This window comes from Sceloporus occidentalis, unplaced genomic scaffold (assembly GCF_023333645.1).
Source record: "Sceloporus occidentalis isolate IW3139 unplaced genomic scaffold, rSceOcc1.0.p SCAF_5, whole genome shotgun sequence".
In the NCBI taxonomy this organism is placed as follows: domain Eukaryota; kingdom Metazoa; phylum Chordata; class Lepidosauria; order Squamata; family Phrynosomatidae; genus Sceloporus; species Sceloporus occidentalis.
The window spans coordinates 160,020,684-160,047,987 of record NW_028316985.1 but is presented as its reverse complement, the minus strand read 5'-3'; the positions used below and the strand labels follow the sequence as shown (position 1 = coordinate 160,047,987).

The 27,304-nt window shown below is 37.4% G+C and overlaps 2 protein-coding genes across 10 annotated transcripts in view; one reads left to right on the top strand and one right to left on the bottom strand.

Annotated features, from left to right (window-relative positions):
* ZGRF1 (zinc finger GRF-type containing 1) overlaps positions 1-13,536 on the bottom strand; it is a 41,493-nt gene extending 27,957 nt beyond the window's left edge. For 2 of the 6 annotated variants that reach the window (XM_089525946.1, XM_089525951.1), the window contains exons 1-12: positions 13,426-13,512; positions 12,058-12,133; positions 11,829-11,909; positions 11,666-11,722; positions 10,627-10,812; positions 6,908-9,083; positions 5,832-5,908; positions 5,425-5,523; positions 3,450-3,635; positions 2,266-2,371; positions 2,082-2,185; positions 848-1,004 (exon numbers count right to left, since the gene is read on the bottom strand). In XM_089525946.1, the coding sequence (XP_089382072.1) occupies positions 848-1,004; positions 2,082-2,185; positions 2,266-2,371; positions 3,450-3,635; positions 5,425-5,523; positions 5,832-5,908; positions 6,908-9,083; positions 10,627-10,812; positions 11,666-11,722; positions 11,829-11,909; positions 12,058-12,078 (3,250 nt within the window). In that variant the 5' untranslated portion in view covers positions 12,079-12,133; positions 13,426-13,512. Of the gene's footprint in view, positions 1-847; positions 1,005-2,081; positions 2,186-2,265; positions 2,372-3,449; positions 3,636-5,424; positions 5,524-5,831; positions 5,909-6,907; positions 9,084-10,626; positions 10,813-11,665; positions 11,723-11,828; positions 11,910-12,057; positions 12,134-13,425 lie in introns of all 6 variants that reach the window. The other 4 variants (XM_089525947.1, XM_089525948.1, XM_089525949.1 and 1 more) reach the window with 4 other exon arrangements.
* Positions 13,537-15,043: 1,507 nt separating this feature from the next.
* LARP7 (La ribonucleoprotein 7, transcriptional regulator) overlaps positions 15,044-27,304 on the top strand; it is a 37,100-nt gene continuing 24,839 nt past the window's right edge. For 2 of the 4 annotated variants that reach the window (XM_089525956.1, XM_089525953.1), the window contains exons 1-8: positions 15,170-15,257; positions 17,406-17,621; positions 18,047-18,147; positions 18,250-18,333; positions 21,035-21,199; positions 22,258-22,366; positions 25,411-25,782; positions 27,085-27,223. In XM_089525956.1, the coding sequence (XP_089382082.1) occupies positions 17,414-17,621; positions 18,047-18,147; positions 18,250-18,333; positions 21,035-21,199; positions 22,258-22,366; positions 25,411-25,782; positions 27,085-27,223 (1,178 nt within the window). In that variant the 5' untranslated portion in view covers positions 15,170-15,257; positions 17,406-17,413. Of the gene's footprint in view, positions 15,258-15,309; positions 15,364-17,405; positions 17,622-18,046; positions 18,148-18,249; positions 18,334-21,034; positions 21,200-22,257; positions 22,367-25,410; positions 25,783-27,084; positions 27,224-27,304 lie in introns of those variants that run through there. The other 2 variants (XM_089525954.1, XM_089525955.1) reach the window with 2 other exon arrangements.

Sequence of the window (27,304 nt, the reverse complement as noted above, 5' to 3'; positions counted from 1 at the left end):
AGTAGACCCATGACTAACTCAAGTCCTCTTTATCTTTGTTGGTTTATGAAGTTTGGACCCAATATTTTTCTGTAATTATTATTTCAATATGTTATTTCAGTATGTTTACATTTCCTACTCAAAAGTTAAGATAAACGTAGTATAAGTAGACTCCTGGCAGGGATTGCAGTGCATATTTTAATACTTGCTGTTAACTAGGATCACTGTGTGCTGATTGTCAGCTTTGATCCAAAGGTACCAGAAAGGTGAGAAAGAAAGAAAAAGTGTTTCTTTTCCCCTCCTGAAGCCCTGCAAGTCCCAAAATGTGTTATGAGTCTATTTTCTTAGGATGGTTAGAGCCCTAAACACATTGGGATATCTCAGAATTCTTTATTGTAAGCCCCTGCTTGTTAATATACAAGTCTTAGTAAGATTACCCAAGTTATTATCTGTTCTGCACTAGAGAAAATAATTCACAAGGAGGTGAGACGTAACTGCCGTGGATCCTAACTTTTTGTTCTGTATTAACTAGTATATGGAGTCCTTTCATGACCAAAATAACTCCTTTCATTTAGAGCAGAAAGTCAGGATCTATGTTCCTGTGTCTAAATAGCGATCTAGAGTCAGGGTGTGTGTGGGGGGGGGGGGGGGGAGGTGGAATCTCACAATCCTTAGTTTTAAAAAAGTTTCATTTTCCCCAGTAACATTATTCTGAGAATTCTCAGTGTACATATTAACTAATAGAAAGCAAGATGATGTTGGAAGGGAAGAAGATGCAAGTTCTCAGTATCTTGCCATCTTACTTTTCTCCCTGAATTCGTCCTTGCATTTCCTCCCATTTTATACAGAAAAAAAGAACATTCTTAACTGAAAAGGTTTCTTGTATTGTCTGCAGGCAAATCTGGAACAATTCTGGACATCAGGAACTCCTGTTCTTTTAAGTCTACTGCTGTCTTTTTACTACTTGAACTTGAAGAAAAGTGACAGTCAGATACCTGTGAAGGAGTCCATTCTGTTGGGAATATCTGCACACAAACAATTTATAAAGCTAAAAAATCAAAGAAATATAATTTATACTGTTTTTAACTGCCTTGAAGAGGCTTTGCCTGGAAAGGCAATACAAAAACATTTTAAAATACATTAAATAAATTAACACAGTAAACAAAATAATAATTACCAAAAATAAAATGGCTATTAATTTTCAGAAATGCACACAGTTGAATTTTAAACTATCATTCAGTTCTGGAACTGTCTATTTCTAATACACTACCGGGATTATAAAATACATACTAATGGAAATATTGGTTCTATGACTAAATACTCTAGATCAGGGCTCTCTGAACTGTAGGGTTCTGTGAGAGATTGCTAGGACATCATGAGAGATCATGATTGGTGAGAGAGCCCCACCTTTTTAAAAAAACACAAACAAACCTGTTGATATAATCACTTTTATGCAGAGGTGTCCTGAGACCTGAGAATTATTTCAAAAATTGCTATAGGGTAAAAAGGCTAGAAAATGTACTCTTTCACCCATGCATATAGTGAAAAAATGTGTAATCATTTGCACCTGCAATCCATTGGAAGAATGTTCTTCTAATCTCTAATTACAGAAACATACTATTAACTAAAATTGCCACAGTTCCATGCACTCGAAAGAGAGAAAGATAGCTAGATAAGGGGTCTCTCTCACTGTGTGTGTGCACACACATGCAAGAGAGAGGGAGTGCAGGAAGAAAGGAAGAAGAGAAGGGAAATATGAATAGAGGATTTGTGTATCTCTTATGTGTGAGGACAGGGAATGATCTTAAGGTCATAACTATTTTACATATTGTTTTTCCAAAGATCATCCAATCTTGTTTTAGTCTTAAGAGAGGAAAGGGAGTGGAGAGCATAGTTATGTTCTTTAGAGAAAATGTGACTGGGTTGATTCTGAACCCACCCAGTACTTTTACACAGCCCTCTCTGGCAAAACTCTTTAAGATGTAAAACTGCCCTCTGGACAGAAAAGAGTTCACCCAATCTTAGTAAAAAAAAATAGTCATTTCATGGGGTCATGTCATCTCCTTGCTGATGGTGAAATTAAGTAAACTGTTCAGTCATACCATATTAAGATCCTTTGAAGCACACGTTGTGAAATCCAAATTTAGATTTGAAGAAAAATTTGTTGTTATTTGGTTTCCAAGTTTAGAAGACTCGTTGAATGTCACTGTTAAGAAGAACATACAAACAAAATTGCAGATCTTATTAAGCTTTGGTAATTGTTGCTTCATATTGATAGTTACTTACAAAACACATTACTAGCTTTTTCTTCAACAAAGTTGAATTCCTTGTTAATGTGTTCATCAGCAACATGGAACTCATCATCTTCTGAAAGATTATTTGAGCCTAGAAGCTAAGATAGGAAAAGATGAATCAATATCCTTATTTTATTTCAGATAAACAAATGCACTTAGATAAATTCCGAGTATCAAACAAGACATATCAACTTGGCGTCAAATTGATTTCAAGGGACCTCTTTAAACCATGAAACAAATCCTGTTGTTCAGATTTAGCACTCTGGAATACATTATCAAAAGCTAATGTCAATGTCTCAGAAGTTAAGACCCCTAATTTAAGAACAAAATCTAACCTGAAGTTTTTAATTCAAGAGAGAAAACCCCTTGTTTTTTTTTTTTTAAATTTCAAATAAGCTACACCCAGAAGATAGGAAAACAGGAAAAACTGTGTGTGTGTTTTTTTTAAAAAACACCTTACCCTTCCATTTGTAGGCAACCAACAGCTCTCTTTGCTGCAAGTGGAACTCTGTTTAAGGATTTCTTAAATCCAAGCAAATGTACCTTTTATTCTGAAAAGTATAGATCAGATACCCTGGTCCTATGGCTATTTCGGAGGGCTGATTTGAGGTCTCATGAAAAGGTGACAAGATGTTACCTGTTTTACTGTTATGGGCCAGGTTCCAGTGGGATACAATCACCAATGAAACTCCTTCTATCAGCAAAGTTGTGAAAGAGATTACCTCTGTCTACTACAGGCGCCAATAAAAATTTGTTAGTATGGCCAGTATTAAGCACTCTGACATATGTGTACATGGGGTGATTATTTGAGGAGGATTTAAAGAAGTGATACTATTACATGTTAAAGGAGGAAATCCATGGCAAGAAAAACATCATCATGTTCTGTTTTGAATTGATTGTATCTGTAAAGGGCCATGTAAATTTTTGGAGCTATACAAATAAATGATTAATAATAATAATAATAATAATAATAATAATAATAATAATGTTGATAAACAAGTTTTCCCAAACAGTATTCTAGAAAACAAAAGCAGAAAGTTTTTTCTGAAGACCAAAGATGAAATTAGAGAGAACTGAAGTAATTTATTTCTTTCAAGCAATGTTTTGAACAGATGTTCATGGATGTTCTCATGGATTTTTAAAAGGTATCAAAAAATAAAAACCTTTTCAGTTTACCTTAATAAAGTCAGACAGCACAGGGCTTTCTGGTTCTTGAGCTGAGGAAAAATAAGAATCATCTGCAGCAATTTCAAATTCTGTCATATTAACATCTTGATTCAACATAAGAGGTAAGGAGTGCCGTCTTATCATTAGCTTGCTAGCTGCTGATCCTTTCAGCTGGTATCCATGAAATTCAACTTCCTACACACATTTAATTAAACAAATGTAAAATAAAAAGAGAAGGGAAATATAATAAGAAAGCAATCAGAATCTTTTCTTTTATGGAGGAAGTAGACTGAAATCTGAGAAAGCTCATGCTGCAATTTCTTTCAGTTAGTCTCAAAGGTGCTACAAGATCTCTCTACATCCTGATTCTACAGACTAACACAGCTATATCTTTGAATTCTGTTCTTTTAGGGTGGTTTTTTTTTAATGACACTGGAAATGATTATGTAGGTATAAATATAGAACCGGGTTACTTTTAGTTGCAGTGAATAAATGAAGAACCTTCAAAATGCACATTCACACAGTATGCATAATCTCTAGAACAAACTCCAGTTAAAGTGAAACAGGACTCTCCTTAACTGAGGCTCTAACTCACACTCTGGTATCAGATCATAATTAAACAAGAATCCAAGGTCACCTGAATTATAATTAATATTGAAGTTAATGAAGTGCTTAAGAATAATAGGTGGACATGATGGTTTGCTCCAGGTAGGGAAAAAGCTGTGAAATATTTCCAAGGTTATTCCGTTGGTTAAATATAGCTAGCTGGAAGAAAGCATTATGCCTATAGTAGAAATGAAATGCCTGCTATCCTTCTTGTTTCTGAAATTAATTTTGAATATATTCAGATTTTCAATTTCTAAAGAATTTGCACAGTATATGTTACTTAGTTTTACTGTAGGTTCTCAATTGAATAATAGCCGCCTCAAGGCCTTCACATTCTTACTTTTAAATATTGCTCCTATTCATTGTGATGAAAACTTGAAATCTGGAAATTCGGATTTTAAAAAGGAAAGCAAGATTTTCCTGCCAGAATGTATTTTTGTTGTAATATTGGATTTTTTATGTTCTACTTTTTTTTAGCTTCTGTCACCTTAATTTAACATTGAACATTAAACATTAGCTACTGAATTCACATTAATGAAAACTTGAAATAGAAATCAGTTTTTGACTTTGGAGTCTGAGTGCTTTGGACTCCAATTGTCTATTTGTAAATTTGGTTTTTGTAATTTAAATTTAGAGCTCAATCTGTGACTGAATCCTGTGGCATATGTGCTAATACTTACAAATTATTTTCACCACTTATATTTCATTGTCTAAATTCAACAGTATATTAAAGTCCAACGGCATAATTGTGTGAATTAAATTTCTAAAGAAAAGCATAAAGGGAAAAATCGGCCTGTTACAGACTGCCAAAATAAAGTTGCTTTGGGTCTCTTTGGAGATATGCTATTTAAACGATGCATGCATCCTAAGAATCCGGAAGCTGCACCAAAAGCTGCACTCTGGTGCTTAGGAATGGAGTGTGGCTTTGGCGCAACCTCCGGACTCTTAGGACCCATGCATCATTTAAATAGCATACCTCCAAAGAGACCCGAAGCAGCTTTATTTTGGCAGTCTGTAGCAGGCCATCAAATCTCATTCAAGATCATATTTTAGAACAAATCATGTTTCAGTATTGCATGTGTAAATAATTTTACCTATTTTACTTACTCATTATGCTATTTAAAATTTTCTCCCATGAAGGAGGAAAGATGAGATGGAAACTTTATTGAAGGAAGTAAAAATTTATCAAAAAGCATTAGATTGGCAGGCCATAAGGCTTGATTTCTTTTCTGTTAACAGCAGACCAACACGCCATATATCACATCTGGCTGCTGAAAATCTGCAGTTTCAAAAGCAGTTTGATAAACACGAACCCTGCTTAGAATGGAATATGAAGTTTCCTAGCTGTTAGTTTTACTAAATAATAGAAAGAATGTACCTTTGATGAATTATCCGCCACTTTGAAAGGACTGTGGTCATGCAGCACACTGACTTTTGTTGGTGTGGGTTTCTCTACGTTACTATCTGAGAAAGAATTCTAGAAATTAATAATTATAAATGGGTTAAGAGAAAAACAACCATTATGTACTTGGCAATTTACCATAAAATTGATATTTATATTGGGCTGGAATCCAAAGATCCCACTACACCACAGGAAGGCACTCTTATTCATATGTAGGATCCCATTTTCTCCACTGGACAGTCCTAGAGGGCCCCTGACTCTCTGGAACAATTCTTTGGGGAGATGGCACCCATACAGTTTGGGGGGGGGAGTGTGGGTAAAAGTATGTTTAGAGCTTTAAGCCTTTATTCTTATTATTAATAATTAAAATACAGAAGAATTACCAATTTAGGAGCAGCAGAATGTAGACAAGATGATATCTGCAAATCTACAGAAGACACTACAGCAAAGTTTTGTTTAGCTAGAAAAAAGAAAAAAGCATAGCCTGAGCCATGAGGCTAATTTAAATGAAGAAAATAATTAAAAGAGACATCTTACTTTTGTGTGATGACAAGCTCCTTCCAAAATCAATATTATTCATTGGAATGTCAGACTCCTAAGAGCAATTTTTAAAAGTATCCAAATACAGTGCCAAATACAACTAAAATAAACTTGAACAGAGTGTTTAAAACAGCAGGTTGGGTCCACATTTAGCTGTGTGAAGTTAGCTCATGGCAGCTGGCTTTGCTAAGCATTTAACCCTCCCCCCCCCCCCAACATCTGGACATACTGCTGAATGAAGCAGATTGTGATGGAGAAGTTGGCTCCAAAAAGTGAACTAAATGAACTCTGCGATTACTGTCTTCAAAGAGTTAACATTATATAATAAAGCCAGTTTTGGATAGTCAAGTCACCTAGGAAACATAAGCTAAATATAGGAGAGTCTAGCCAGAAAACTGAAAATGTGTCCTCAGTTGTTACAACAGCCCTTAGTTATGGAGAATCATCCATGATGCAACCGCCTGATGGCAGAATAATTCACCAGAATAATGGTGACCAGTTAAAGTGTTATATGATTGGAAAAGTAGTGGTCTTGGGCAATGGCTGAATGAGTAGTGGGCTTATACAAGAAGCTGGTTAAAGATATGTATCTGATTGGTAGCCTATCAAAAGACCAATAAAACTCGTCATTTCTGATAACAAAACTCCAGCGGATACCAAGGGCCCACTTTATATAACTTTGTAAAAAGTTATCATGAACAGATATGTGAGGTCCAGATACATTAGACATATACATTAAGCAGGTCTGGAAAAATTATGGCAGAAAACATTGCATGTACAAAGCACATTAATCAGAACTGTATTTTCGACAACAAATTTGCTTCCCTTAAACTATGGGGGGAGGCACTAAGCAAACCAGTGAAAGACAGTATTTCAACATGTCACATGTTAATACTTTTTAAAAACATAAGCTAATAACCTTCATGTCCAGTTAATTCATGTTTTTCTGTTAGTTCATCCCTCTGGAACAGTATGCCAGTATTTTCCACATTCATTTCCTCAATCATCTCTAATGCTGTGGTGTGTTTAGTAAGTGAACTTATCAGTCTGAAACTATTTTCCATTGGGGGAAAGCTTAAAGAATCTACAGGTTTCAAAGAAATAGAATCTTTTCCATTTTCTTTGTTAGGTTTGGAGGAATAATTCAAGACATCTGCTCCTTTTTCCAATTCAATTTTACTCATCTCTGATTTATCTAAAGTCTTACAAGTTAAGGCTTCAGAAACTGGCCTAAAATCCAGCTCATCCATTATTTCTGAAGCAGAATCTTTTGATGAAGCATACTGGGGGGAACTATTAGTACCATTATATTTTTCAGTGATTGTCAGCAAAGAATTAACTGGTTTCATGTTATCACAAATATCTATCAGTTGGTCATTATGTGCTCTCACTTCCCTAGATTTTTCATTACTTTTTTCCATGAAACAACTATTTGAGGTTGCTGTAACACATGGAAGTATATTTGTTTTCTGAAGTTGAATTGTTTGATCAGGATACTCATTATCAATCACTTCACAGGGTATATCACTGTCTGTTAATAAGTCTCTATCAGTACAAACAAGATTTCCATGATGACCTAAGTTTTGATTCATTGTTGAATTTGCATCTCTTTTCTTGTCAACAGCTGCAGCCTTTGAAAGTCTTGGTTCTTTTAGGAAATGAAGAATTGCACTATTTTCCTTAATTCTGTTAGACATTTCAGTGTCACAAAGCTGCAGTGACTGAGATCCTGAAATATCATTCACCTCTTTATCTTGTAAAAATGTTGATTGCAGCTTATCATTCTCACTATCACTAAATAACATTTCTTTATGGTTCTTTTGAGTATTAGTGTTACATTCCTCTTTAAAACAGGATGGGCCCTGTAAAATCATGCCATTTCCAGGAAGCTCTTCAACTTCTGTGTCACTGAAATCTAGTGTTTCCAACAGATTGAAGTTAACCTCTGCAAACTGCTGAGTTGAGTCATGAATATTTCCACACAAAGAACTATCCGAAAAACTTATTATTGGAGAAGATTCATTTTGTGACTGATGGCAGAATGCTTCCAAATTATCAGTCATTATGTGTTTTTTGGGTTTAGTGTGTTTTTCTTCTAATGTTTTTGATGCACCGACACATTTTGAATAATGAATACTATCAAAAGATGGCACAGCTTCAATGTCACTCTCTTTACTCATGACACATTCAGGTTGTACAAACTTCTCTGAATGGTTTTTGACAGAACTTTCAGTAACAGGATAAGTACTGATTCCCAAAAGTGGTAATTGTGAAATAATTTCATGGTCTTCACTGTATTCACTCCCATTACCAGTGCCACTCTTTTTAAACTGATTTAAAACTGGTTGCGGATCACTAACATCCTTATTACATTCAGCATCATCTATTTCTGCCTCATCTGTTAGTTTTCTTAAAGGACATGGCAAATAAACATCCCACTGACTTTTTGTCTGCACCCTGTTTTCTGAGGATTGCACTGGCTGTTTGTGTTCTGTGGTTGCTTTGCTTGCATTGTCTGTGCAACCCAAGAAAGGTATCATCTTCTCTTGGAACAAACAGCCTGTATTTCTTGATGGTTCACATGGAGACAGACTTTCTTGATGAAATTTTGATTTTATCAAAGTTGATGGTAGATTTTTCAGTGAGGCAGAAGCTTCCATCTCAGGGGCTTTGGAATGTTTTTGTTCCCTATTCAGAATTGTTAAAATGTCTGCTTTACTTCTAATTTTCTGTGAACCCACCCCATTACTGCTTGAACAATAGTCTGTCTTGACCACTCCACTTTTCATCTGTAATACTGGCTTCAAATGTCCAGAATATGCATTACAGTTTTTATTCAGTACTGTATTATTTTCCTCAGCACAGTGAGAAAAGGAGGTACATGCAGTGTCTCCATCATTCTTCATGAAATCATCCTTATTTAATGGAAATTGGTAAGCCTCTTTCTTTTTCTTACAAGGAACAGAAAATAATGGGGAAGAGGCATAGAATTCAGAAGGAAAAGATGAATAGGTTTCCTTGGTTGTAGGTAACACTGCTACTATAGGGTCTTCTATTGTTGTTTTCTTCTCCAATTGACGTGGCCCTTTGAAACCCTAAAAGAAGAACATTTTAAGTCTGTGGCAATTTCAGAAACTGAAACCTTAATATTAAGAAACAGGGTCATGTACTATTGCTTGCTCTGTATGAAAAACTCTAAATTAGTTGGGACCGTGATATCTGAGGAAGGGTGCACCTGTGTGTATACACACACACACACACACACCTCTGCCCAGATGTTAATCTGCACTAAAAACCTTCTTAAACCCTGGTTGTAGAAAACCCTTTATTTGGAAATCTAAATGGTGCTGACATTGGCTTCATTTCGGTGCAGGTTGAAATCTGGCTTTTCACTCAGGTTTCTGGGCTACATCAGAACCAGTGGCTTCAGGAGGCTTTCCTGATACTTGATATCAAATGGAATAGATTGGGTATTACTTTACTAATAATTAGCTTTAGTTATGTAGCATCCTTCACCAATTAATCTACAAGTATTTTATCTGTAACTAATCACTGTTCATATAGCATTTTCCATATTAAGTAACCAGCAGGCAATTTTTATTACCTTATCATAGAATCATAGAATTGGAAGAGACCACAAGGGCCATCCAGTCCAACCCCCTGCCATGCAGAAAATCTCAATCAAAGCATCCCCGACAGATGGCCATCAAGCCTCTGTTTAAAGACCTCCAAGGAAGGAGACTCCACTACACTCCGAAGGAGTGTGTTCCACTGTCGAACAGCTCTTACTGCCCTAATGTTGAGGTGGAATCTGTTTTCCTGGAGCTTGCATCCATTGTTCCGGGTCCTGTTCTCTGGAGCAGCAGAAAACAAGCTTGCTCACTCCTCAATATGACATCCTTTTAAATATTTAAACAGGGCTATCATATCACCTCTTAACCTTCTCTTCTCCAGGCTAAACATCCCCAGCTGGGTTTCCAGACCCTTCACCATTTTGATCGTCCTCCTTTGGACACGCTTCAGTTTCTCAACATCCTTTTTGAATTGTGGTGTCCAGAACTGGACACAGTATTCCAGGTGGGGCCTGACCAAATCAGAATAGAGTGGCACTATTACTTCCCTTGAGCTAGATACTATACTTTTATTGATGCAACTTAAAATTGTGATGGAACTCACTTTATACTGAAGACAGGTAGAGACAAGACTACTCATTGTTAAACTGTTGTGTGTATTTAAAGTACAGACTGTGTATATGCTTGTTAATTTACCAAAATCTATTTAGCTAGATTTTTCTGTCTGAGAACAGATTAAGCCAGAACTCTCCCTCAGAACAAAGATTACTAAATTGGAGCTGTCATACTTTGGACACATCATGAGAAGACATGACTCATTAGAAAAGACAGCAACAGTAGGAAAGGTGGAGGGCAGAAGAAAGAGAGGAAGAGATTATGTCTCTGATCCTACAAGACCTGAGTAGAACAGTTTGGCACTGGAGGCTTGGAGGTATCTCTTTCATGTTGTTTTCATAAGATGAAGTCAAAGGCAGCTAACACAAAGATGTTTCTGACTTACAAAACCTTTTGGCTTTCACTCAGTGTGCACATGTACCAATATATGTAAAAAGGAGAAGCAACATACCATATATTTCCGTTTTAATCCAGTTGGAAGGTGTAGGGATGAAGAGGCAAAGGACTTCAAATCATTTCTTATTAACTTTGGCCCATCTGTGTCCTTTGGCTGATCACTATAGCCAGTTCCAGAAACTTTTTTAGATTCAACTGTTATTAAGTATTTATCACATTCTAGGTCATCTCCAGGTTTTATCTAAAGGGAGAGAATAAAAAAATGTTATGTGGTAGCAAGTTTACATGAATAAACCCATTAAACAATTTGCATATTATACTATTCATGCAATATCTATCCCAATTATGATTCCATACATAATTTCCCAAGTTAGTTTTGTAAACATTCATTTTTGGGACTGAGTCAAATCAATTCAGTCTTGTTTCTGATTAGCAGCCTTTTTTTAATAAGAGCTTCAGGAACTCAAAATTCAAATTACTCCTTTTTCCTCAAACATTTAGAATAAATTAATGCATGGCTACTTAATTCCGCACTCAAGGAATATGAAAAATTGTTTCCCCTCATATATAAAAGCGGAGAATTCCAGAAACTGATATAAACATTATATGACAATAAATTGCCAGAAATCACAACGTAACCATGATCCTACTGTCAGCTAATATAACTTGATGTATCCTTTTCTGGAAAACTCACACAACCTTGCCATAAAATACACTTTGAACATGTGTTTGAAACTTTGGCTGTAAAGCACATCATGCTGATTTGGGATAATACTCTTTTAAAAATATCTTACATATTTGTCCTTTGCTGAATACTGAGAAGTAAAAGTATTTTATATTATATTCGTATAAATACAGCATGTATTTCTGGTAATCGCAGTAGTCCTAAAATTCTTTGTAGTACTTGAGATGAGGCAACTGAGGATATATATATATATATATAGATAGATAGACGTACTAATGATGAGCTGCAGAGCAGACACCTTAGAGATATGTAAAGATAAATTAGCAGAATAAATTTTAAATCAAATGAATACCATCTAAAGCTACTACCCATATATTATAAGCACAGTAGGAAAAAACAAAGCATATACCTTGAACTTCACAAAAATACTATCTAAAACCTGTCCTCTTTCATCACATAAGATTGCCTGTAAGAGGAAGAAAAAAATACAGATAAGTATTTCATTAAATAACACAACAGTGACGGCTACCAATGTCATTGGTATAACACTGTACTGAATGCACACACTTTACCTTATTTCCCCCAACAGCGGCCTTCAAAATTCCATCTTGCCACACTTTAGACTTTTTAGTCTTCTGATGCGTATATAAAACCTATTTAGATAAATAAAAATATACACATTTAATTGACAGTATGTGAATGTACTTTTACGGCATTATATTTTTAAACTATGAATAATTCGAAATATACTGATAAATGCAAGCTATATATTTAAATATACTTAAAATATCAAATACTCACAATAAACTCCTGACAAGCCATCACTTTGGTGAAACAAGAGTATACTGATCAACTGTTCTTTGAAAGGTCATATTACCTGAGGAAGAAAATATCATATTTTAAGTCAACTGAATTTAGGTCCAAAACGCTCTAACTGCCCTGGCTCAGTGCTAGTGAATCCTGGGAAATGTAGTTAATTGTCTGACAGAGAAGGGGAAATTGTCTCATAAAATTACAGCTCCCAGAATTCCCTAGTATTGAATCAGGGAAGTTAAAGCGATCTTAAACTGGATTATTTCTACAGTGTGTTTTGATCAATATTGGCTGGAATGTAGAGAGATTCATGTATCCTGTTTATAACCACTTTTACACAATGTAATCAACAACTTAGACTCCCTGTAATATTAATATAAATAAATATTTATTCAGAGGTAAGTCCCACTAAGTCAGTTTTATTACTTTATGTATTATCATCTTAATGCTGTAATACATTCGTTTTTATGTTTTTACCCATTTTGGTATCTTGAACCTGTGGTACAGATTTTTATGATCAGTTTTTAAACTACGTCTCATTTTTAGGTACTGTATTCTAATGTACTTATATTGTTTTGCATTTATATGACATCCATACAGTACTCTATGTACATTTCAGATTCTGTGTTGTTACATTTTAGTTCTTTCTATAGGGCTTTATAGTGTGTTTTACTTGTTTTAGTGTTATTTCGTGTTATTCTGAAATGGCCTAAGGGCTAATCAATAAACATTTCTTCTTCGCACTAGTATCACAGAAAGCAATTTAATCTAGGACACATTTCTCTCTTATTTTTATTGACCTTCAGAGATAGCCGTGTTTTGCCTAGAAACAAGTAAAGGAACCCAGTGCCACCTTTTAGAGTACAGTATCTGAGAAGAAGAAATGTCTAGCCTGAGCTTCATGGACGCAGCCCACATAATCTGAGCCATGAAGGGAATTTTCTACGAACAGAGACACAGTGTGTCTGTGTGGATATGTCTCTGAAATATGACAGAAATGCAAAAACCGTTACAATGGTTAATAAACAAGCTGAGCTAAGCAGGTAAACCTATGTATAGCGTAGCAATGTCTTTGTGTAACTGAATGACAGGGGCAGGACTAGTATTGTTATAAAGCAGGCTGTTCCATTCACTCTAATGCCATACAGCTGCCACAAAGTGCCTCCTTCCCGAGGCATCTTTCATTGCAGAGACATTAGGGCTTCAGTGTAAAATATGGAAGCTCCTTTGTTAGTTCATTTAATTGGAAATGCGATTGGTTAAAAGTTATACAGCGCAGCCTGCGTTTAAGCAAAGAATTGAATTTAGCATTGAGCCAGGGCAGTTAAAGCGGTGTCAAACCGGATTATTTCTTACGTCTTACTAAAAAGTCCAAGCCTCCTTCGGACCTTATGAAGTTTCCCGCTCAACCAGCTGGCGATGACGTCTTCCCTGCGCGACAGAATGAACGCCATAGAGTTAGGAAATGGGGAGCGGTGGGTGACGTCACTTCCGGGTTCACTGACGCGAACGGCTTATGCTTTGACCACAGAGTCTTAGCGGATAGAGCGGCACTATCCTTTGCCCACACGCTGTGGTTCCCAAACTCTGGCCTGCCAGGGTTAGTTTTAGACTTCAACTCCCAGAAGCCTCAGCCCTCTTGGCTAATGGTCTGGGATTCTGGGAGCTGAAGTCCAAAACCCCTGGAAGGCCAGAGTTTGAGAACCACTAGAAGAGGGGAAAAAACAGCAGCTGTTGTTCTTGCTCCTTCTCCTCCTGATTATTTTTATTGCTGTTGTGTTGTCACTATGGAGGCCCTAAGGCCATGGCCCTTATTTACTTATCTATAATATCAAACAATGTTAAATAAGCCGCACACACCAGGTAGTACTCTGCTTATTTTGGTGAACGTCCACATTCCACCAGCGAATCCCAGTATTAAGACAAAAATCCACTCCTCAGGCTGGAGTCTCAATGAACCCATGAGAGAACAGGCCTTCAGCCTCTGGCGCTCTCCAAACTAAATAGCCCAGGATTCCAGTGTGAGGCTGCACCCGAAGTCTTTGCAGATCTAAACCACATTTGTACATTTTTAATTGTACCGTGCTTTTAAAGTGTGAGCCGCTTTGAGTCCCAATTTTGGGTTTTTTGGGGGGAGGAGTGGAATATGAATATTATAATAATAATAATAATAATAATAATAATAAAGCTGAATGTGCTCCATTGAACTGCAAAATCTTTGCCCCTGGAGTGGGCTCCATTAGAGCCATGAAAATGCCATAAAATACTTTGGCTGTCATTTTTATTTTACAACAGAGGTCAGCTCCAATGCCCCTCCATAATGCCTTTTCTCTTTCTTTGTTTATATATATATATATATATACATACAAACACACACATTTATAAGATATATACATATATAGACATACAGACAAGACACTATATATATATATGTATGTATACTTATATATGTATACATATATTTGTGTATATATGTGTGTGTGTATATATACACTTATATTTATATGCATATATATATATATATATATATACACACACACATATGCATTTGTGTGTATATATACACACACATTTGTCACTATGATATATACACATACACTCTCTCTCTCTAGAGTGTTTATATATATATATATATATATATATATTGGGACTACAATGTATAGTGTGTATATATACATATATATATGCAGATACACACGCATATATATGCAACTATATATATATATATATATATCTCATAGTCACACACACACATATATATACAGATATATTTATATGCATGTGTGTGTGTGTATATATATATATATATGTATGTGTTTATAGATAGATACAGACATACCTCTATAGACACTGTATACCTGTTCGTGTGTGTTTGGGACTACTGCGCATGCGTCCTCGGGCGTGCGCTTGCGCCAGTCTAATTTTCCTATCTCTAGGAGCGTCGCGAGACGATCGGTCGTAAAGGGTCCTCCTGGAAGCCGGCCTAGGTTCTCCTTTGTGCGCATGCGCGGAGACGGCGGCCGGTGGGGGTCCGATTCGCTCTCCATTCGACCAATAGTGGTTGGGAAGAGTGGGGTCGTCCGTTTGTCGCGCGAGAATTTAACCTGGTGAGGAGGAGGAGGAGGAGGAGCGCGAGGAGAGCCGTTGTGGAGGGGACCTTGACCTGCTGTCGCCGCCTTAGGCTTCGGGTTAGTCCAAGGCGGGCTGCGGATGGGAAAGCAAGGGATGGCCTTGGGAGGGAGGGAAGGCGCACACACACACACACACACACACCCCGCCCCCGCCGCGAGGGAGGTATGTGCGCATGCGCCAGCCCAGGAAGTGGCCCCAAGGCTCACAGCAAGAACACATGGGTCCAAAACACACTGCAGAAATAACCCACTTTGAGACCGCTTTAACTGCCCTGGCTCAGTGCTAGGGAACCCTGGGAACTGCAGTTCTGTGAGACAGTGAGCCTTCGTTGTCAGAGAGCTTTGGTTCCACCACAAACTACACTTCCCAGGGTTCCCTAGCACTCAGCCAGGGCAGTTAAAGCGCTCTCAAACTGGGATCATTTCTGCAGTGCGTTTTGGACCATGAGGCCGACTGTGGCTGCATCCACATTGCGGAAATAATCCACTTTACCTGCCACGGCTCAATGCGATGGGCTCCTGGGAACTGTAGTTTGAAGTGGCACCAGAGCTCTCTGGCAGAGAAGGCTGGATGCCCCACAAAACTACAGATCCCAGAATTCCCTTGCATTGAGCCAAGGTGGTGTGGTCCCAAACGGCGTTAATTCTGCCATGTAGATGCAGCTGCATCCACACCTCAGAAATAGTGCACTTTGAGACCGCTTTAACCACCTCGGCTCCAAGCTAGGGAATCCTGGGAATGGTAGTTTGTTGTGGTGCCACTGCTGCGCCTCATAGTGGTTTGAGCGTTGGGCTAGGACTCTGGAGAACAGGGTTCGAATCCCCGCTTGGCCATGGAAACCCATTGGGTGACCTTGTGCAAGTCACACCCTCTCAGCCTCAGAGGATGGCGATGGCAAAACCCCTCTGAAGGAACTTGCCAAGAAAACCCCACGATAGGTTTGCCTTGGAGTGCCTGTAAATCAGAAAACAACCAAGTACCGTTCCCAGAATTCCATAGCATGGAGCTACGGTAGTTAAAGTATTGTCAAACCAGATGTATTTGGCTAACTTTTTGATACTGCCGTCCCACATTGTTTTAGAAATATGCCTGTGTGAAATAATGCCACGATCCCTCCTCATGTAGCTGTTGCTTTTCTAGCCAGAGACAGTTATGATGACTGGCCCAAGTGTGGTGGACAATACCTTATCTTTTGTCAGTGCGTTCCATTATAATTAATTGTGTATTGATGTTTTGGAATTGAAGACTCTTTGTGGGGGAGTTGCACTGATATTGCACTTCTGTCCTGCACATGATCTTCTTTATTCTTAGAAACTGTAATTGGAAGCACATTGACCTTAATCATCTTGAAGAGTCAGCTCACAGCAGGAAGAGACCTGATTTTTCAGGACAAGTTTCACTTTGTTCCCATTTTTTATGAACTTGTGCAACATAGTTCTACTTTGAGAGGCTTCCCATTGTGCTATTTTGATACTGTTGTATTTCGTTCAGAAAAGCTTTTGTTGGAAAAGTCATACAGGGAATGTACAGTGCACCCTCTTTATCCATGGGGATTGATTCCAGGACCTCCCCATGGATACCCAAAAACATGGATGCTTGAGTCCATTATATAAATGAAATTTATTATTACGGTCTATGGCCAGCATACATTATATAAAAGGACTATATCACACTATATAAAGCTCAGGCATCACACCAAAGGCACCCACTGCTGCTACTGTGCATGGGAGCCCAAGCTCTCCTTCCATCTGCCCCTTGCAAACACCAAAAGCAGCACTGACTGCCACTGTGGGCAGATGGGAAGAGAGGGATGCGAGTGTCAGGGTGGAGAGGGGAGCTGGGGCTTGTGCATGCAAAGGCCTTAGGTACCTTCGGTGTGAGCACAGGGCAGAGAGGGAGGGAACAAGAGAGGTAAGTGAGTGTCAGAGTGGGGAGTGGAGGGGAGACTGGGGCTTATGCACTTAGTGGCATTGGTGATGCCCAGGCATCCCCTCCCATCTCCCCCACCCCACCTCAGTGACCATAAAAACTATCCTCTTCATTAAAAAGTAAATGCACTTATCTACTTCAAACATGTATAATAAAGGAACAAAGGTCAGGATTCTAAAAGACAACATTGAAGAAATCTTGGTGTTATAAAGATTCAAGGGATCACTGGATAATTATGAGCCTAAAATCAATTATCACACTATATTCACTTTCAGGTAACAGTATGATGGAAATGGAGACAGAAGCTGTAAGAAACAAAGGCATGGAGAAAGAAACTACTGAACAAAGAAAGGAACGAGAAAAAAAGAAAAGGTCTAGAGTTAAACAAGTGCTTTCGGATATAGCAAAGCAAGTGGACTTCTGGTTCGGTGATGTAAATCTTCACAAGGACAGATTTCTTCGAGAACAAATTGAAAAATCTAGAGATGGATGTGAGTTTGTGCTTTATGAAGTTGATAATTAATCACATTTTTATATTCTTGCTGACTCTTGGGAAACATATTCTTGGTCATTCATGTTTCTAATTCTGGGATCCAAAATTGTACTTGTAAGTCATAGTGCAGGGTCTAAATACCATTTGGAATATGTTTTTCAAAATATGACAAGGCACAGAGCTCAGGGTAAATTAGCTAGGTCCTGTCTTAATGTGTCTCATATCAACAACTCAGTGCCTGAGAGCCATGTTGCTAAAGGCCTAACTGCAAGTGTTTTTATTCTTGTTCAGTTCCTCTCTTCCATTTTTGTAATGGAGGGGAAATCATTCCTTCAGACAGACGATTCTTGAGACCAATCTCTCTATCCTTCTCGATAACGTCTTTATATTTTCCTGCCTTAATTTCAATATTCTTGTTTTTAGATGTTGACATATCACTTCTGGTTTCTTTTAACAAAATGAAAAAGTTAACAACTGATAGAAAACTTATTGCACGAGCAGTTAAAAGTTCATCTGTGGTAGAGGTGAGAAGAAAGCTTCTTTCTGTTTTGGTGGTTTTGTTTTAAAATATTGAATGAGAAGAACAGTTGTGGCAAAGATTCCCCTAATTAGCTTGTTTTCTATAGTTGGATCTAGAAGGCACTAGGCTAAGAAGACGGCAACCACTGGGTGAAGAACCAAAAGATGTTGATAATCGTACAGTGTATGTGGTAAGATGGCTTTCATTTTAATCTCCTCTTGCTCCTTCTCTAAAATTGAATGGAATATTATTACTCTATCTTTGGAAAGGAGTAATGAAATATTGTTACAGTACTTTTTCATGATTTTTGGAACAATTGGAATTTTCTGTGCAGAGATTATTTTGTCATTTTGATTGTTAAGCAACCTCATCTGTATGCTTCAGGTGTCTGCTGTTTGCTGCATGTTCCTTGATTGCATTCAGATAGAACACTAAAATGTTACTGTTGTTTATATTTATATCCCATTTTCCCCAGTATAGGTCTCAAGGCAGCTTACAACAATTAAAATAAACATAACTAACAATTCACAGCATACAGATGTAAAAAATGTAGTTAAACTATCACATAATTAAAACACATTAAAACATTGACTATTAAAAATAAAAAGCAAATAGACAGTCCAGCCATTATGCAAGGCCTATTCACCCTAAGCAATCAGTTGTCAAAGCCCTGCCAAGTCTTCACCAGTCTAATCTCTCTAGGAATGGAGAGTTTTGACAGCCTACCACCAGCCACTGAAAAGGCCCTGTCCTTTCTTCCCACCAGATGCACATGGGTGGGTTGTAGAACAAAGGAAAGAGTCTCCCAAGAAGATTTCTAAACATGGACAGGTTAATATGCAAGAATACGATCCTTGAAATAACCTAAACCTGCGTTGTATAGGGCTTCACAGATCATAATCAGCACTTTGAATGGTGCTTGAAAATGGACCAGCTGCCCATGGAGCTTTTGCGGCAAGGGGATTGTATGCTTAACTGTGGACACAGTTAACAAGTTTGCTGCAGCTCGTTGGATCAGCACAAGTTTCTCCACTCTTCAAAAGCAGTTCAGTGTAGAACAAAGTGCAGTAATCCAGATGGGATGTAACTAATGCATGTGTCACTGTGGCCAGATCTGACATCTCTAGGGATGGCTGCAACTAGCATACAAGCCATAACTGTACAAATGCACTCCTGGCTACTGCTGAAACTTGAGCTTCCAGGCTCAGGATTGAATCCAGGAGTATACACAGGCTGAACAAGAACAGCATTAACACTGTCCAGTATAGATTGAATTTCTATTGCCTTTTAACTGACCAGAAGCACTTTTGTTTGCCCTCATGCAGTCCGTTACTAATGGCAGACATCGTTTTAAGACTGAAACACTTTATTGGTGGTCATTGTCTCTTTTTCTATACTGATGACATTGAACCCCCGAAACCACAGATGACCTCATTCAGCAGTTTCATAGATATCTTAAATAGCATAGCGGGACAGAACTGAGCCCTGAGGGACTGCACAGGCCATGCAGCATAGGATCAAACAAGACTGTCCCAGTGCCAGATTATGGGTTTGCCTCTCCAGGTAGTAATGAAGCCACTTTAACATAGTGCCCCCAAGACACGTGGAACTCTGCCTTGTTTTAGTAAGGCACTGACTACTCCCTTCAGCCACTCAGCCAGTGTCATTCTTTTCTTTGTAATAAGCCAGGAATGGCAAGGCTCTAACCCTCATGCTGTGACTCTACATCCTTGGGCTGTACAAATTGAAAACAATACATTATCACTGGACAAGCATGGGCCTAATTTTCATCTATGGGCCTGTATTAATTATAGCATCAAAGTCAAAGTACAAATCAAGCAATTTTGATCACAGTATGTTGGGCAAGTTGCTGACAGTCGGCCACATTTTAACAGTACCAGAATTAGTTAGCTTACTCCAAAGATTGCTTTTTCTTCTCACACCTTTCAGCAGAACCACAAGTCAGAAATTAGAAGCTTAGTTTTTTTTTAAAAAAAACTGAACCATAGTTTAATGTAATCCAGAACCCAAACCCTAAATTGGAAAACACACACAGGCACTTATGTGCTTTGCCACAGTAATTTCATAACTCTGGATGTAAAAAACTGTTTCCTTGCTACAGCTAATGACATTTGAAAGTTTTTTCCTTTTTCTTCTATTCCTTTTCCTTTTTGTTTTTTTGCATTAGGGGGAACTTGGGAACGTATACTTGGCAAACTAATAATTTCTTGGCCTATGATTGAGGTTCATCCTACTGAGACTACTGAGACTGGACAAGAAGTGAATGTTATATCAGATTAAAATAAATGTAGATGCTTCATACAGTAGATACTACCATGTACAAAGGAATATTAATAACTTTTCTCTGTCTTGGTGGGCTGCTAAATGAAGGCTGCATAGAAATTTTACTTCTCAGACTAGAGTCAAATTGCTAATCCTTTGGCTTTAGCCAGTTTAACCATTCACATATCAGATAGTACTTCATTGCAGGGAAAAAAAACTTTATTCAAAAATGTTTTGGCAGCCCTTTCTCTTGGGATCTACTGATTTTCTGCTTATGCCACCACATATGAAAGGCTTTGAAATCAAGTTTGCTAGCAGATGCTACAATCGTTTCTTGTGAGATTTAATCTTTATGAAATTTTAAGGAATAAGATAGTAGCTTTGAAAGACCTTTTCTCTTTCAAAACCTTACAAAAGTCAGTGGTCCCAGTAGATGATAACTACATAGAAATCCATATGTTACATATTTCCTGTTAAAAGTGTAATGTATTACATTTATGAGATACTAAAATATGTAGTCAGGATTCAAGCTCTTAAGTGAATACAGCATTTGTGTATACTAACAACAACTACATTCTTTATCTTTTCTGTTTTTTAATTTGTTTTAGGAATTGCTTCCTAAAAATGTCAACCACAGTTGGATTGAACGTGTATTTGGGAAATGTGGCAACGTAGTTTATATCAGCATACCTCGTTATAAGACGACAAGGGACCCAAAAGGATTTGCATTTGTTGAATTTGAAACAAAGGAGCAAGCAGAAAAAGCAATTGAGGTCAGTTATGGATGTTACCAGACCCTGTGTGTGTTTATTTTCATGTCTACACAATTTTGATTTCTATATCTTTTTTTTTTTAAAGTTCAGTGTGAATCTTTATGGCGATAGTTATGTAATGTCACTGAACATGTCGGGTTCTGTGTGTGCAATGAAAGTAAACAAACCTGTAAAATAAATATATTTCATGATTAACTCCTACTGAAAAGGAAAAAGAATAGATTGTTGGATTCTCCCACTCAGGAAGGTGAGGAGGAAGTGACTTTCGCAGAGTCCCTATTACTTGTGGTCTGTGTAGCCATTCAAAATCTGTTTTAGAAGGTTGTCAGACAATATGGAGCAGGGTGGAATTGGCACATGATTTTGGGAGGGAGGCAACATTGATAAAAATGGTCTCTCCCCCCCCCCCCCAAAAAAAAAAAAACCACCAAGCAAACACACAAACTACTGTCAGTTCCTGTTCCATGGAGATAAAAAGCCTTTCCCTATATAGAACATGTCTGGACTCAACCCTTTCCATTTTTGGTGCAAAACATACAGTTTTTGTCCTCTGCCATCTTTGGCCTGAAATACACAGGCAAGATAGAGCAGCTTCCAGCCACTTTGGGGGTGGGGGCATGTACATGATGCACACCTCCAGAGCAGCTGGAAGCTAACTTGAGGCTGCCTAAGGTGACCCGGGGCCACTGGAAAAAGGAGTGCCAAAAAGGGATTCTTGCCAGCAGTCCATTTGGGGTCCACAGCGATGGCCTGCTTTAAGAGCGGGCTGTGCAGTTGCCATGATTGTGGGCAGTGCAGCTTCTGGCTGCTTTTTCCTGCCCTTGTGCTTGACTCCAAAATTTATTATTTCAGTACCTGTAGTACAGTTGCATCATGCCAGAATATTTAATTGTAACACTATTTATGATAATGATCATTAAGTCAGTCATCTCTTGGGGATGACTTCAATGCAACAAATTCTACATGTGAACGGAATTTTCCTTTGTTCATAACTAGCAGCTACTATTTCACAAGGCTCAGATTTATTTTTATTTTTATTTATTTTTTTTGCATTTAAGTTCTTGAATAATCCACCAGAAGATGCACCAAGAAAACCTGGTATGTTCCCCAAAACAGTAAAAAATAAACCTGTTCCCACGTTGCCTGAAAGTGATGCCAGTATAGTTGGTGAGTACTATCTGCTTTTGCTTCTGAAGACCGTTGATATGTTACCAAAATGATTAATTGTATTTAACCACTCATAAAGGATGGTCATTTGACAGGCATGTTTTTCAACTTTATTTTAACAAGTATTATTATTTCTACATTTATTTATATCCCACTTTTCCCTAAACTAGGACCCAGAGCAGCTCGCGACATTAAAATAACAATACAGTTAAAAACATAGAAAAGTGATATATTTTGTTACAATATTAAAATAGATTACTTATTAATTATTGAAAGAATAAAAATACAGTTAAAAAGATAAATTTTTAAAACACTTAAAATGATACAGCACCCTAAGCTGGTCCTTTAACAACATTCTGTTTTAAAAAGTATGCTTTGTTAATGGCCCTCAAATCAACCCTCACTCTTGGCCACCATGTATTCTCCACTGCTCTGCTTAGGTCTTGTAGATTCAGACTCATGACCTCTTTAACTGAGTCTAGCATGCCATAATTGTCTAGCGTCATGCGTTCTCAAGATGTCGCCCAACTATGACAGCCTGAAGTTGATCATCTTCCAGGAAAGTTCAGCCTTGATCTGTTCCCACTTGTTTGTCTTTTTAGCTGTCCTCGGTATTCTCAGCACTCTTCTCCAGCACCACATCTCAAATAACTTGATGTTCTTTTTAATCACTTTCCTCCAGCTCTCATATCCATACATGGTGATGAGGAATACAATAATTCTAACTTTAGTACCCAATTGTATATCTTTATTCTTTAGGATCTTGTCTAGTTATTTCATCACTTCACATTTCTAGTCTCCTTATTTCTTGACTGCAGCCTCCTTTCTCTTCAATGTTTGATCCAAAGTATGAAAAATCTTTAATTATTTTGATTTCCTCATTGCCTAGGTTGAATTTTTGTAGATACTCCGTTGTCATTTTTATTTTCTTTATATTCAGCAGGAAGCCTGCCTTTGCTCCTCCTTCTTAGATTTTCTCTTAGTTGTTGTTCCAAGTCTGTGATGTCTTCTGCTAGTAGTATGATGTCATCTGCTTATTTTAGATTGTTGATGTTTTCTCCTCCTCTCATCCTTCTTCGGAGTCTAAACTGCTCTTATGGTATTTTCTGCATACAAATTGAACCAAAAAAGGTGATAATGCAATCTTGCCTGGCCCCTTTGCCAATTCAAAACCATTATGTTTCTTTATATGCTGTTCTAACAGTGGCTCTTGTCCTAAGTACAGATTTCTCATCAGGACTACCAAATGTAGCGATACAAGTATATGAATGAAAATATGTATGCTAGCTTCAATTATGTATGAACAGACGAGCTGAATAGGCCAGCGTAAGGCCACACGGATGCCATTCATGCCAGGAAGGCGGCAACCATTCGCGCCTGGCTTCAGTCTGGACCACTTCTGCAGTCCTGAACCAGGGCACCAGAAGGAGTGCATTCCATCTGCTCCTTCTTGGCCCAGTTACTTCTGGATGACATGGGATCACTGTGGCTTCTGGCTGTGTTCAGGGTGTGCATCATTGGCCCGTGCATTTCAGGCCACTGTCAGTGAATGCATGTTTATGGAAAGAGAAGCTCATGGCTGTTAGTTGATTACCCATTCGTGTTGATGCACTTGAGTCCTTCTTAAATATACATATTTGCTGTAGTAGAAATGGGTCCATTAGACTGTATAATTCTGATTGGTTAGGGTTCTCATTCATGTGGAGGAACTTCGCATCAAAACCTCTGAATGTATGTAGCCCCTCTTTCCTACTAACACAAACATGTGGCAGATAGAGCAATTTATTACACTGTGTAACTCTTAATCCTGGCAAGATACGATACTGTTAGTAAGTAAATAATCTGTTTAGTGGTGCTCAAGTTGTTCTAGATGGATTGCAATCCCTTGAAAGGAGCAAGTTTGAACTGTAGGGGTGCTGGTAAGTCCAGTTCTGCCACTGGCCTTAGTGGTCTGGGGTGCCCTTTATCAGCATAAGCTAATTTAACAGGTAGCTTTTGCATGGATAGGGAGCCTAGCTACAGTTATCCATCTATTGTAACTTCTCTTTTGGATTTTTCTGTACATTTTATGGGGGACTACCTTTTGAATATGGGCTGGAAAGACTTAGTGCAGAATAAAGCAGCACAGTTGCTCACTGGAACTGATTGTATTGCAAACATTAACTAAACTAGTTATCAGTCAGATTTCAGGCTATATCAAAGTGTTGGTACTAATTTCTGAAGTCTTAACTAGCTTAGGACTAGTATGCCTGAAGGTGTGTCTGTTCCCATATGTTCCTGCCTGATTATTAGAGTCATCTTTGAGTGCCACTGGCCATAGTAAAGTCTTCTCAGTAATGGTCAGTATTGGTCAAATATCTACTAGTGGCTTGACCCTACTTAGCTTCCAAATAGTCAGGTTTTTAAAATTATATTAGTTTCCTTATTTTAAGTTGTATTGTGACTGATATATATATATTTTATAAAGTCATTTGATTTTATTAAGTGTATTTGGGTTTTTTAAATTATAAATCATTCTGAATAAAGTGGCATTAAATAAACATTTCAAACAAAATGCATCTGACCATTCCTATGCTCAGAAGAGAATGGAGCACCCAAATTTCTGTGATGTATCCTATTCATTTTTCTTCTTCGACAGTTATTTCCTGATAGTAATCAAAATGGGGAGATGGGATATCTGACTTACAGCATATCTCCAGACTTCCTGATGCATTTTTTTTAGTTCTACCTTGATATACTTCGTATTTAGTTTCCTGTCCAGGTACTAACAGACCTGACCTTGTAGAGCATCTGAAATCAGGTGGGCAGGCTGGTTCATCTGTTATAGCCATGAAAATATAGAATAATTAAGATCATAGTGAGAAATTCCCTGAAGTAATTAGTAAAATTTATTACAGCAATAGCACATTTATTGTAACATAAGCTTTCATAGGACAGAGCCACTTCATCACATTCATGAAAGGATGGCTTAGTTCTATAAGGAAGCAAAGTGGGATACAATTATTAAAAAATCAGATATTAAAACAATCATTTCATTTACATAGAAGAAAAGAAGAAAAAGAAAAAGAAGAAATCCAAAACAAAGAAGGAAAGCAGTCAACAATCAACTACAGAACCAAAAGACTTAAATATGGACATAACTGCAGAACCCTCAAGCAGGTCAAAGAGACGCAGAACAGTGTCAGAGAACTCTGAAATGGAATTAACAGAAGTCCAAAGACAGTCTTCAAAGAAAGAGAAAAAAAAGCTTGATAAAACAGAAAGTTCAAGTTTAGGAGAAAGTAAACCAGGAAAAAGGAAGCGAAGCCATTCTGGAGATGCTGAAGTACCAGTTGTGAAAGCAAAGAAAACTTCTCAGAAAGATACTGTTCATTCTACAAAAGAGGAATCAACAGAAGGGCCAGAGGATTCCAAAGGTAAAAGTCAGGTCTTCTTTTATATTACTTAATTTTTGATCAAGAACAGAGACTTTGGATTGTATTAGTGCATGGTTGAAAACTTTATTTTTAAACAGTGGGAATAGGATCATATATACATACAGTATGTGGTGGCAATGGAAATAAGTTAAAAAATTGGGAAACAGTAATATTAGAAATAGAAAATATTATGGATATAAGAATAGAAAGAAAACCAAATATAGTATTGTTATGACTGTATAATGATGTAGAATGGAAAAAAGAAGAAAGAAATCCTGTAACAAATTTGCTTACATCAGCGAGATTAATTATAGCAAGAAGTTGGAAATTGAAAATAAATGTGGAATTGGAGGATTGGTATAAAGAAGTCTGGCAGATAGTGATTAATGATAAACTAACATGTAAATTGAAAGTGAAGAAAGGATTATGGAAAAGAAATGATTTTGATGAAATATGGGGAAAAATACTGAAAAAGTATTAAGAAAAGAAGATGGAAAGTTACCTTCACGAGATGAATTAAAATTTTGGTTGGAGTATATGGATGGGAATGGTTCTAGGGAAGGGGTGCACTGAAGTGAGATTTAGTATAAAATAAATAAAGTGTTAAAGCATATATTTGTATGAAGAAAGCGTAATAATTTGTATTGTAAAATTTAAAAATATTAATTTAAAAAATTTAAAACATGGAAGGGTTTGGGAGCTTGGTGGCATAATCTCAAAGCCCAAAAAGAATGTGGATTCAAACACAAGCAAGTATGTTGCTTTAACAAAACTTTTAAAATGATATTTTGATGAATTTTAAACAAGCACTTCTTTAGGTGGTCAAATAATATGCAAATAAGGCTCACATAAGGATGTGCTTTGTTATGTTATTAACACATCACTTTTTCTTTGTTTCATGCTTGTTGACCTTGGCTATGAATGAACGCTTCTGAATACCAAATAGGAAAATAACAGAGGGATTCCCTTGTTTCTGTCTTTATTAGCAGAAAGTGTGTAAAGCTGGAGAGGCACTATGTGTAGTGGTTTTACTACCAATTTTGGAGACCAGGGTTTGAATCCCTGATCTACCATGGAGATCCACTGGGTGGCCTTGGACAAGTAACAGTCTCTCGGCCTCAGAGGAAGGCAAAGGCAAACCCTGAACAAATCTTGTCAAGAAAATACATCATAGATTTGAATTAGGGTTGCCATAAGTTGGTAATGACTGAGGGCACACAGTGACAATGAAAACATGATACAAGTGTAAAACAAATGAAAGCAGACATTATCATTTTAAATTTTTCCTGTTTTTTCACTTAGAAATTTTTACTGAAGAAGAGAGAGATGTTGGGGATAAAAAAGATACATCTCTTTCAAAATCTAAAAGGAAACATAAGAAAAAACATAAAGAAAGACACAAGATGGGAGAAGAGGTTATTCCACTGAGAGTTCTCTCAAAGTAAGTCAAAGCATACAAAGTCCTTTATAGTGATTGTATGTACAGTGGAATGCTGCAATATATGTATGTATATTTAAAAGC